This window comes from Podarcis tiliguerta (genome assembly GCF_965153285.1).
Source record: "Podarcis tiliguerta genome assembly, chromosome: 4".
NCBI lineage: Eukaryota > Metazoa > Chordata > Lepidosauria > Squamata > Lacertidae > Podarcis > Podarcis tiliguerta.
Window position 1 is genome coordinate 24,310,900 of NC_139537.1, and position 13,262 is coordinate 24,324,161.

Below are 13,262 nucleotides of genomic sequence, written 5' to 3' on the forward strand. Positions count from 1 at the left end.
TGGATCACATGGAGTCTAAATCAATCTTCAGCTGTTCTTCAGGAAAGAATCCAGGAAGGAAGGAGGAAAAGATAACATGAAGTGCCTGATCCTGCTGGACCATCTCTTCCTCCATTCCAGAGGCATCTACCACTAGGTATCCTGTGGGAACAGGTCTTGGTGAGTTTCTGTTTTGATTTTGGCCACATACAGACATCACACTAAACCACAGTTTTAACTTCTTGTACAGTTGTACCTTGGATCCTGAACGCCTTGGAACTCGGATGTTTTGTCTCCTGAATGCCGCAAACTGAGAAGTGATTGTTCCGGTTTGTGAATGTTCTTTGGAACCCAAACATCTAATGGGGCTTCCACCGCTTCTGACTGGCTGGAGGAGCTTCCTGCAGCCAATCAGAAGCCGCGATTTGATTTTCGAACATTTTGGAAGTCGAATGGATTCTGTCCGACTTCCAAGGTATGGCTGTATATTTTAATGTATTGTATTGCCCCCCCCCCCCCATTTTATGGTTTTATTTTTTTGTAAACCACTCTGATGGTTTTTTTAAGAAAACCAAAAACGTTCAAGCGTTGCATAAATGTCATGAAATAAATGAAATAAAATAAAACATTAAAACACCTGGAAGGCCACTGATTCCCCATCTCTACTTTAAAGTGATGCTCAAAGGCCACCATTGTCTTACTGTGATTTTATGAATGGATTTTGACTTGACTTGCAAGCAGTCTTGGGACAATCCATGATCTTAAAGGAGGGGCATAAATGACTGCAATAAACAAGCAAGTAAACGTATTCTGCTGTCTTGTTTGTGCCATGTGTAGCATCCCTCCAATGCTGTTTTAGCATCATGCAAATACAGCATGTCTTATGATGACTGGGCTGCAGTCACAAGCATAATCACTTCAAAGTAATTTCCACCAATTATGAATGGGACTTATTTTCCAAGAAGATATGTGTAGAACTGAACAGTAAATTAGCTGAATTTACTGTTGATTCCAAATCTGTACATCCATCACATTTTCATACAATCTGTGATACACAGAGGAAAAAAGGCAATTTCCCCATTTTGCATTTTATTAACAAGGAAGCTGCAGAGCCACGAAACAATGAGAACAGCTTTGAGGAACTGGCCAATTTCCTTACTGAAATATTCAGATCTTCACATAATTAGATGGTTAAGGGATAATACTGTAACTACCAGTTCAAGATGGTTAACTGATGTGTACTGTTAACCACCTGTGTAACAGAGGTAAGAAGACTACAACCATTTGTTGCAGGTGCCTGTTTCCAATCAATGTGTGAAATTCAGCAAGTGGCCCACAATCATTTGGTTCTTCTGTTCTTTTAGTATTCCCTGGTGACAATTCTGGATTGACAGCTTATGCCAGAAGTAGCAGACTTCCCTCTTCTAGGAAAGGAAGCCCTCTCTGAGTTTAAACATGGCAACCGTGTGCTCCCCCTGGCTTTTTAGTGTCTCCCTTTTCCCTTCTTTCCTTTGTCTCTTCCATCCTTCAGGCTTCTGTATCTTCTGGCAAAACTACAAGTTACACGGGAAATTGACTGGATTGGCTCTGCCAGTGCATTTGCACTGTGATGCCCTCACCACTGTCTCGCCCCCTCCTGATATGCCACAGCAATGGGGAAGATGGAAGGTCAGGGAAGCAGCACTACCCCACCAACCGTGGGCTCAAAAAAGTCCAGTGTCATTCTGTACACACTCTTCATTATGATGTTTTCATAATGAAGCTGCATTATTCTCATTCTGGAATGCTTCTTTGGTTGGTTTCTAATATTTTCTGATCCTGTATATGCTGTTGTCAGCTTTTATTTTTATTATTTGGTTTTGATACTACTGTTTTACTGTGTTTTGTGACCGTTGCCCACTTTAAACTTTTTATGAAAAGGCAGAATACCGACAATTTTAATGAACAAATGAACTAATTATTTAATTAAAGCCATTGGAGGATAATGCTGAGTACATATTTGAAATAAGATTCATGCTTAAGAGCAAAGCTGTCTGCAATTTCTCACAAACCAGTGCCACCCCTTACCTCCCATAATGAAAGTTGTACATCATTTGAATTTTCTTTACCTAGACTTATATCTCTTGCACTATATTTACGTTCAACCAGCTGTCTCTAATTATATACCATTTCTATTTATTTTCTTTGCAAAGGGGGGGGGGGGGGAGGTAGAGAGAAACCAGTTCCTTTTTATAAAAGTTTGGAGTTTGATTCCTGCCAGAAACATGTAAGAAGCCTGGAGAATGCAGGTGAAGATCAGCTCCAACAAAGGGCCGGCTATTCCTGGGGATCAGTAACAGCAAGAACATTTCCTAGCTCCATGATGTCATCCATCTCCTTTGAATTAGTCACAAAGCAACACACCAGATGGGGAGCATTCTGTATTCTTATGCGTTAGATGAGAGCCAAGACTAATGGGCAGCTCATATGATTGACTTTCCCGGCTGTGTCCGCATGCATGAGGAGCAAGTCGCTCGTTCCTTGTCTTGGGATTGCCCTGGTCGCAGCTGCCGGCTGAGCAATCGTGGATCTTGAGGGAGGTGGCTATTCCCACGAGCCGTTTTTGTATAACAAGGCCTTTGGGATACACTAATCCATCCCCTGTATGTACCACACGGTAATACTGATGTGGGGTGTGTATGTGTCCCATCAATATTTTGGAGAGGTTCACATGTTTTCTGACTGTTGTCGCAATTTCTGTGACACCTTAAAGACTAGCATATTTATTGGGGAAGACTTTTTTGCGTGAATTACAGCCCACTTCTTTAGATGTGTCTGATGAAGTAGGCTTTTGAGTTTACAAAAGCTTACACCATAATAAATCTCTTTTAAAAGTGCTATGGGGTTGTTGTTTTTTGGTGGCACCTCCAGTATTGCTGCAACAGGCTAACACAGTGGTAATTGAAGCACATCGCTTCTTGCTTATACATTAACTGAGCCGAAGTATCTTAGCTCACTATAACCAGTGAAAGACCACAGGGTAGTCGTGAGGTTAAACATGTTGACATCAAACTGCTTTACAAATTTTCAGCGTTCTGGGGAAATGATTAACGTAAGCTGATTTGGTGTTTGATGGGGTTACTCCCAGATTGCAATCCTATACACAGTGTGGTGTAGTGGTTAAGAGCGGTGGAATCGTAATCTGGGGAACCGGGTTCGCGTCTCCGCTCCTCCACATGCAGCTGCTGGGTGACCTTGGGCCAGTCACACTTCTCTGAAGTTTCTCAGCCCCACTCACCTCACAGAGTGTTTGTTGTGGGGGAGGAAGGGAAAGGAGAATGTTAGCCGCTTTGAGACTCCTGAAGGGGAGTGAAAGGCGGGATATCAAATCCAAACTCTTCTTCTTATTATTATTTGAGAGAATGCCCTATTACACTCAACGTCTTCAGCACACCCTCTTCCCTTATCTGCTGTGATACAATATTACGGTCATGCACATATTATCTGTGCAATCTTCCACTGCATTGTTGATTCAGGGAGATGCAATTCCTAGCACGCATATTGTTCCGAATTTGCTGTCTGATTGCATATCTAATTGAATGAGTCTGGGGTTTGGACAAAAGAGTGGTAATGGTCTAGAAGTATCAACTGGAGTGGAAAGTAATGAAACTCTTTAACTGAGTTTATGAATAATATTGTAAATTCATGTTCTTCAGAGAGCAACCGTAAGCTCCTGAAAAGGGTGATGGTCATATTGTAGACTTTTATGGTCAGTGAGAGAGATCAGTGGTTGGAGGTCTTTGCTGGTTCTGCCACCATTGTTGATTCCATAAGGCCAAAAACAAGGCATTTCAGGAGTGTTAGAAATAGACTGAGGTGGGGCTTCCCAACAGCTAAATCTAGAGCCCCATTTCTTCCCTGGAATTGGCATACAAAAAGGAAAAAAATAAAGGGGGAATCTGTACCCCACTTTCTGCACTGGCTGTCAAGGGTCTGGCAGGGCTTTGGAAATGGGGGTTCTCCTGACATGGATTCTTTGTTGCTGCTCCAAATTAGAATGTGCCAAGTACTTTTATTTTAATTTTTGCCCTCAAATCTAAGGCAGAGCAAGAACAGCTCCCACTCCCCCCCCCCGCCAGTTACTTACAATGCATATACAGATGATCAGTAGAGATAAACTACATAGACATAAACAGCAGTGGAATGCCATCCGGGCTCTGCATGTTATCAAGCTGAGACGTGGGACACTTACCACATTGTAGAGGCCAATGCACCACCGCTCAAATAAAATCTGCCCAGAAAATCCATTAACGAATGCAAACCAAAGCTGAAATAGAAGAAAGTTACACAAGGCTTTAGATCGACATGCCACAAACATTCTTTCTATGCACTGAAGAAGAGGAGAGTGTGCAATGTGGACATCATCTGGAGGCAGCTGCTGGATGGGTTCTAAAAATAAGTGCTCACAGTTGTTCTCTTTTAAATAGAACCGCACTGCTGAAGCGATGGGAGGCAATCTGTAGAATTTGGATCATTGCACTAAAATAACAAATCTTTTGTATAGTATGAAGATCCATTGGTTCTGGAAAAATTCTTTCTTTTATCTTAGGTGTTTATATCCTGCTGAATCCCTTGCAGACGACTGCAGTGCCTGGAGACAGACAGTCAAGTTGTGTATCCACAGCAGTGACCAGAGAAGGAATGACCACTGGGAGGAGCACAGAGAAAATGAACGCCATGGCGCACCTGTAGCAGCACAACCGGATGCCTTCATCTGCCCCACCTGCAAGAAAACATGTCTCCCCTGTATCGGTTGTGGAGACCACAGCAGGAGCTAGAACTCTTCAAATGTTTGACTTTTCCTCCGAGGGTGCACACTCTTCCATTGTCTCCTGAGACAGATGGCTGCCAACAACAATTATCTAAGTCCTTAAGGGGTGTACTCTTCTTTTTTTAAAGCATCCAATGGATTAAAATTAATCACAAAAACAGAAAACTTCCTTAAAGTGTCTGCTGAAAAAGGAAGGTACATGTCAGTTGCTTGACATTCAACAGGGAGGAAGCCTGTCTATTCTCAGCCAGGCCAGAGTTCCACAGAACCAGGCCCAAAACACTGCATGCATGGCTTCTGGTGGCTACACCTACACAAAACCAACCAAATGGCCCAGTAAAGGCACTGCCCTGATTTGGGATTGGGTGGAATTTTTCCTTATGGACTAGCAGAACACTACCCTTTTACTCTGAGTTCAGACCAGTTCTGGTTAGGCCAAGCTGTGTTGGATCTGGGCTGCTGTATTATAAATCTATGCTTCTGGAAAATCTGTAAGAAAACAGAGCTCTACAGCTGGAGATCAGCCATTGAGAATAGCTCTCTGCATGCCCTTGCAATTAATACTTGGTGCATGGATAGTATGAGCCCCAGGTGAAAGTCAGCATGGTGTTACAGCAGCAAACATGGACACTGAAGTAATCTGTCCTTTTACTCGTGAATCTTCAGATATCACGCCCCTAAGAATGGTAGAAACCCATGTCTATCCAGGCATTGGTGGAAATCAATCTCTTTTCCTTCCTGACTGGAAAAGGATGGCAGTGTGCAATTAACATTCCACTTCTCTTACTTCTGCCCTGCTAGTAAGAGCTCGGGAGGATGTTGAACTCATAGGAGACAACTCCTAGGGGTTAAGGTCCCTTCGATCCCCCCAACAAAGTATTTGAGGGGGCTGCCCTCCCAAACGTGATGGGCTCTGCCATTCAGATGGGGTGGGTGTGCTGTGTCATGTGATCAATTATGTGGGGTGGGGCATACCTGGGCTCCGCCAATATTTTATTCAAGTTGACACCCCTGGATGAGCTGCCCTGAGACTGCAGTCTTTAGGACCAAGACATTACATTTTACTGGCAGGCACAAATTCTGGTACCTTTGTACTGATTTCCATCTCCCATTCTGTGGCCTCACTTCTCCCACCCCAACCAGGTATTATGAGATTGTTTTATAACTCTTCTACCTGCTTTCTTAGACAATACTGGCCTATTTGGTACTTAAAAAAAGAAAACTTTGCTGAAAGATTTATGCTGTATCCTTGGAGCAATGTCAACTTTACAGAGAGTTGCTGGGATATGTTTCTGACTCTTCCAAACATTAACCTCCTCTAGGAAAAAAAAGAGAGGAATCTGGCTTTGCTACACAAACATCACTTGTAACATTTTACGGAGCATCCTGAACTCATTTTTATCATTTGCAGGTGCTGCTGGGAATTTTATGGGCAAAACCAAAATCTTTTGAAACCACATCCAATTCTGGAAAACTGTATTTTATAAAAATAATCCTCTGCTGGATAATCAAACCGCTCACTTCAAGAGAGTTACTATGTAGATGGGCCCAAACCACCACCACCACCAACAACAACAAAATGAGGATTTTTTTTTAAGGAAGAAACTGGTATTCTAAAATGGAAATATTACATGGTATTTATTTATGCAAGAACTGCACAGGTGGCAATGAAGCACAATGAGAACACATTGAGCTTTTCGTGTCTTCACCAGGATACGTGTGTTAAACATTCTTTTCCAACATTGGACAAAGTTGTCGCGATTACGCCATGTTACAGAAAAATGGCATATATACTAGCATTGCAGTTTTCCCTTGTCAACCGCCAATCAGCACAAAGCGTTTGTGTTCTGTTTACCTAAATCAGATGTGGGGAACCTTTGGCATAACTTACAAACTGTCCTGCGTAGCTTGCAAAGAGCTTGTTGTTTGTGGAGACTACATATGCAATGTTCTCAGAGATATAAGGGGGGGGGGGAACCCATCTGCCTTCCTTCTCCAGGTCCCAGTTTTAACAAGAAATGCTAACTGCCTTTAAAGCTGTGCTTGCTGGAGACTGCCCACAGTTGACTCACGACTCGGTGAGTCGGTCGGAAAGCTTGCCAAGTCTAGCTCTCCTTGCCAAACTCCTGGGGAATGCAGCCCACAACGGCGGCACTGCTATGAGCAAATGGACCCAGAGTTATTAAACGGCTTTTCTGATTTGGGAAAGGAGCACTTCTTTGCTCCACTTAACTGTTGCCTGCCTGTCAGAAATGCCAGGGCCGCTTATTTATAACACAATTACAAAATGAAAGGGCTTCTCTGAGTTCACGTTAGAGGGCCTTATTCAAATGCAAGGGAACTCAAGAGCTAAGAATGGAAATCCAGGTTGACATGCTCTCATTACCTCACCTTATTATGGCTGACGTAGCATAGATCTGAGATTAGCTGCAACATCTATAAGAAATGGAGCGTGTGAAATGACAAGGGAGGGCACAGTTCCATATGGATAAAGAAGCACTCCATTTTGCAGATGTGTGTGTGTATGTGACAGAAATGCTGTTTTTGCATACAGTACAACCCTAAACATGTTTGCTCAGAACAAACTTCCAGTGGCCTGGTCACACATAATGTAAAACTATGGTTAGGGTTAACTATAAGTTGAAGTTGAGGTATCAGGCAGACAACCTATTAAACACTGATTTATTATATCACAGAGACAGTGCTTTGATTTTATTTATTACCACTCTTCAATTTGTGGCTCTGTAGCTTTAGTTAAGAATGAGATTTGTGTTCCCAAATAACACTATGCTACCTAATGCTCAGGGGTCCTTTTACCTTTACCTTTACAGTTAACATTAATGAAGGTTTATAAGCTGACCACAAAATATTGCTTAATAAGGAACTTTTCACCACAACCTAATAAAACATAGTTAAGCTGCTGCTCTGGATTCACAGAGCGCCCAGAGTGGCTGGGGAAACCCAGCCAGATAGGCGGGGTACAAATAATAAATTATCATTATTATTATATCACACATAACACAAGGTCATGGTTTAACACACTATTAAGTGTGATTCAGATTGCAGCCTTAGTCTTTCATTCTTAGGCAAAATTCATACCTAGTGTTTGGCACCTTGATCTGCACCTCCGGATGGCTATGACTACAAATTCTGATGGTGGATTTGTAAGAGAGGTGACAGTGCACAAACCTGACCCAAAGCCATGCCTGCTGGACCTGGAAGTCTGCAAACATTTTTAGAAGGGTGGTGCTGTAGGCAAAACGAACACCAACAACTTTGAAGAAGAAGAAGAAGAGTTTGGATTTGATATCCCGCTTTATCACTACCCGAAGGAGTCTCAAAGCGGCTAACATTCTCCTTTCGCTTCCTCCCCCACAACAAACACTCTGTGAGGTGAGTGGGGCTGAGAGACTTCAAAGAAGTGTGACTGGCCCAAGGTCACCCAGCAGTTGCATGTGGAGGAGCAGGGAAGCGAACCCGGTTCCCCAGATTACGAGTCCACTACTCTTAACCACTACACCACACTAGCTCTCTACATGAGCATGCACGTAGAATTTTATGCCAGGGACCATTAAAAACCCCTCAACCAGCCTGCACCATGAACTCCTACATTCCAAAATTCCACCATCTTGGTCACTCATCTCATCCTGCCTGTTTTGAAGTATAGCTACAATGCTATCTCAGCACAGCAAGTCTAACTAGGTGACCTCTGGTTTATATGTGGATTTATGAGATGGGGCTCTTGTCCTTTAAGGCATAAGTCCAAATGGCCATTTGACAAAGTATGTTTATGAATCAATATCCTTTTTTATTTTATTTTTTATAATGCCACAAGCCAAATGCAAGCAGGTGACCTAGAGGTGAAAGGTCATGGCCTGTTGCCGATTTCCTGAGCCACAGAGCTCACACACCTGCCGTAGAATGCATTTTAATAAAAAGATCAGGAAAATATGTATTCATAAAATGGCCTCACTTGAACAAGTTCCTAAGTTATTTTAATTGCAATTTACGGCTTTACACATAATTATCATGGAGCATTTAATGCTTGAAATAGTAGGAACTAATTTGTTTAAGCGCTTGAAGGTGCTGGGATGGCAAATTGTCTCTTCTAAATGTGAACATTTATGATGTCTTGATAATAGGCAGCTTACCAAGGACTAGAAAGCTTTCCCCCAATCCTGCTAAAGGGCATGGAAAGCTGATGTAATCAGGGTATCAACAATCGCCACAGGCACCAATTACAGGCAGGCTGGATACTGTACAGAGAATGTGTTAAATTTTCAATATAGGCTCTCCTTCTGCACACATTTTGCATGCCTTTGCCAAATAAGCATTTAAAAAACAGTTCTTTTTTAAAAAAGCAGGCTAATAAAGCATGTTTGTTTATCTCATATGCAGTTCACTAATAATCTATCCTGATTAAAATTCTCTTTGTGACAGATTAATTTCTCAATACCAACATCATATCCTGCTCAAGAGCACATGGCCTGAAAAAGAATTCTTTGTTATAGGAGTGTAGCATCCTCTTCCTTTAAAAAAATATAGTTTTATTTATCATCATCATCATCTTGTTATAGATAATGAATATGACAGACGTGCCCGAGATTCACTTGGCTTGCCAATTATTTTCTTGGCTTAGGAACAGCTATCACAAGAGTACAAGAAAGGGATTTCCAGAGGGGGAAAGGATTTTTCTATTGACCCAGCCTATGTGACCATAGTGATCCTGTGGGAAGGATGTTGGCAGATGTGCACTGAGGATGCCCCCTTAATGATACCAACTGTCAGCAATGGATGGATCTGTCAATTCTGGTTTCTCTCAGTTCCTCACTCATCCAATCCCAAATTCAGTTTTCCACATTTTTGCATCCATTCACAATTTATTTATTTTTAATTTTAAAAAGTCCTCAATGAAACTCACTAGCATTTTAGTGCAAATTTCTCCTTAATATACATGTTTTCGTATTCATATTTGCCTATTATACACATTTCGGCAAAACAGTGTTCCCTAATATAGTGCATTTTTGTACGTTATTTTCATGAAGACATGCATTTCTTATGCACTTTGCCCCAATGTTACATTTGTGTACACATTACTTGGGTGGAGTACTGCATTGCAAAATTCGCAGAAGTGCAAATTTCAAACTATGACTTCAGTCAAGCTAGGCACTAATAAGAGTGAATTTTCTTAGGCTTCTAATCAAGGACCGGGCTTCCAAATGGCAGTTCATTGCAAACTTGGTGATTCCCATGCTAACACCACCTCTTTCCCATTACCGACTCTGAAAAATACCCACAGAGCACCACTTAGGTTATAAAACCTATCTGCACAAAGCTAGGCAAAGGCATAGTCTTGTGGAATAAATTTTGTTTCGTAATTTACCTGCCCCAAGTTTCCAGATAGGATGGATGAATGAATGATGTTGCACAGTTCCCCTCTTTTTCTGAATAGCATCTGCAGTATTTTACACAAAGGTATGCCTGCTCAAAACGGCTATGTGCCTAGTTCCAGTTTAAGAAAACTGGACCATTTGCAGCCTTTGCTTGCTAATGCCATATAAAACCCATTCAAGAACTCTCCCTGTATCCAAAACCTGTATCTGGATGCTGAGATCAGAATGATCAGTGAATCAATTCCCCTTATGCCGAAGAACAGACAAAAATGTGTATCACTTTAGCCCAAGACCACAGAATTTAAACTGATCTAATCCCACCAACCTTCAGTGCGGTGGAATTGTCTTACAGCTAAGTACAGGAGCTTAACTGCATTGTTAACTAGACTACATGACTCGTGCATTGCACCTGGATCTCCTATTGAAATATGCCGGTGATTTTTCTTTGTTGGCTGCCTTGGGAATGACTTACCTTTCAAAAGGGATAATTTTGCATCATGGTCTGAAGGAGGAGGATGGCCGCTCATCCTAATTTTCTGTGGAGCAGGCTATGAGACTAGTTATCAGGAGGTTCTGTACCATATTTGAGGGCCATAGGCAGCTCTATGTTCTGCATGCAAATGGTCTAGGTAAGGTTGGGGAAGTCTCCTGTCTGAAACTCAGATGAGCTGTTGTCGTGTAGCCAGTGCTGAGATGGATGGAAGAATGGTCTCACTCAGCAGCTTCCTGTGTATGTTTTGTTACCTTTTAAAACTACTGAAAGATTCAGGGCTTCATAATATTTAACAAAAGTTTTCATGCCACTTGGGATTTTAGAACAGAGGTGGGGACATGAATGGCAGTGTCCGAAAATCCCCTTTCAAAGTAATGATCAAAAAGGCACTTTGAAAAGGGCTCCTGAAGACCCTTGTGGGCAAAAGGACGACAGGTGATTGACAGAAGAGTGGCTCCACCCACCTGTCAAATTGTGGCCCTCAAAGGGGAGAAATAACTATCCGACCAGCTGAGCTAAAAAGGTTCCCTGCCCCTGTTTCAGAGCATTTCCAACAAGCTTTTAAACTGTATTTAGCTTAATTATAATATTAAAAAACAGCCCATCTTCTACCTCCAGGGTAGAACTTTGGATGTCTCTTGTAAGCAAAATTCACAATTTTCCTATTTGCCTCTGCATTATCAGTTCTGATTGACTGTGTCTTTCCATTATCTCCTAACAGGACCTCCTGGCTAGAACTATCCTATCTGCTGCTAGATGATCCTTTTAACTGCAGAAGCCAGCAGCGGAGCCTGGGACCTTCTGCAATCAAAGCATGTGCTCTGCCACTGAGCTGCAATCCATCAGCCACGGATTTTCACATTTCCCTCCCCTTTCTGAGTTCCATGTTTACACTGACTGCAATTGAGAGAACTTCTAAACCAGCCCAACCGCTCTACAAATTTTCTGTCCGTCTACACCCTTAAATGGTCTTGTACGTCCTTCCCAAAGAACTTCTTTGTTCTGTTCTCTCACTCTAATAATTGAGGCCGTTGCTGTACTCCCCAGGAATATAACATGACTATCACTATTAATAGCTTGGTGTATGTTAATGAGACTCTGCAGAATCTTCTCACTTGAAGCCTGCAATCAATCCAGACTGTGATTTTTTTACGATACGGTGTTCACCAGTGTGTAATTGACCAGCAACTCGCACGAAGGAAAGGATACGCTTTAATGTGGTTTGAAACAATCTGCTAGCCTTTTTAAAAACCAGGCAGCATTTGTACTGACATTTTGAAGCCATGAATTATATATACGTCTTACAGGCAAGTTCTCTGCTGATGAAGGAAAGGATTATAGCGAAGACATACAGACAAGGGCTTGGCTTATTTTTGTGAGGAGGGAGGGGGGAATCTGGATTTTTATACACTGTGTTGTATGTGTCTTATTATAAAAGGCTTTGTATTTGGTTTCCGAAAGTATTTTAGCATCATGGTTAGTTTCAGGCAACTCCACAAATGAGAATTAGCTACATTTTTAATTTGGAAGTAGTAACTGAAGCACAGAAGCTATGGGAAAAGAAGGCCCCTAAGATTAAAAGTGGAGTGTCACAGTAACATGTCATGCTGGGGGGTAAATGACATGCCCTTGCATTATAAGTATTAGTCAGCTACTAGTTGGGAATCTCCTAATGTTCTGGTTGCCACTCATACTCTCTAATCTCTGCCCATATAGGAACATAGAAAGCTGCCTTACACGAAGCCATCTCATTGCTCCAATACAGCACCCTACTTTCTATAATGACTGGAAGGAGCTCTTCAGATTCTCACATAGAGATGCCTCCTACCTTGCCTGGAAATGCCAGGGATTGAACCCGGGACTTTCTGCATGCAAAGCAGATGCTTTACCATGGAGCAACAGCATTTCTCCTATATAGGGATGAGGGTTGATGCAATTGAAGCTTAGTTTGTAACAAAACACACACAGAGAATGGCCGGGTTTGCATGTAATGCTAAACCATAGTTCATTAAACTATGCTTCATTAAACCATAGCTTACTGTTATGTGAGAACCCAGGCCACCAGCTTAATTGTGGCTTATAAACTATGGATAAAGGTCACTTGCTAAGCAAAGTTTGTAGTTGGTTTATAAACCTCAGTTAACATTAATCATAATTTAACACTATGTGCAAATCCAGACTTGCTCCTTAAATATGCTTAAGGAACTGCTGACAGAGGTGCAAAGAAAGAATGGCAAAAAAATCCAAACTAGAATCCAGGCTCGGCTGCTGTTGCTGGTGCTTTTAATTATTTTGTGATGTAATAAACCCAGGTTTAAGTGATTGCTGGCCAGATGCCTCAGCTGTAACTATTGTTAATGTTAACTAAGGTGAACCAGGCCATTAGCTGCTATAAGATCCTGTTTTCTCCATATCAAAGAGGAGACACATCCCCAAAGATCTCACAAGATGCTTCTCTGCAATGCTATACTGGGAGATGTGGCACTGGGACATGCGTCTTAGCATCTGCTTGGCTCCAGAATGAACGTAATTACTTAGGAGATTTTAGCCTGGCAAAGGGGAATGTTAGGGAGTTGGTATATAAACA

General features: G+C 41.9%; 1 protein-coding gene across 12 annotated transcripts in view; it reads right to left on the reverse strand.

Moving 5' to 3' along the window:
• Positions 1-13,262, reverse strand: part of ATP8A2 (ATPase phospholipid transporting 8A2) — a 327,202-nt gene that overhangs the window by 114,413 nt on the left and 199,527 nt on the right. For all 12 annotated transcript variants that reach the window (XR_014510327.1, XM_083437037.1, XM_083437042.1 and 9 more), the window contains one exon: positions 4,211-4,285. Coding sequence is in view for 11 of the 12 variants with exons in the window: in XM_083437037.1 (XP_083293163.1) it covers positions 4,211-4,285 (75 nt within the window). In the remaining variant the exon portion in view is untranslated. The remainder of the gene's footprint in view (positions 1-4,210; positions 4,286-13,262) is intronic.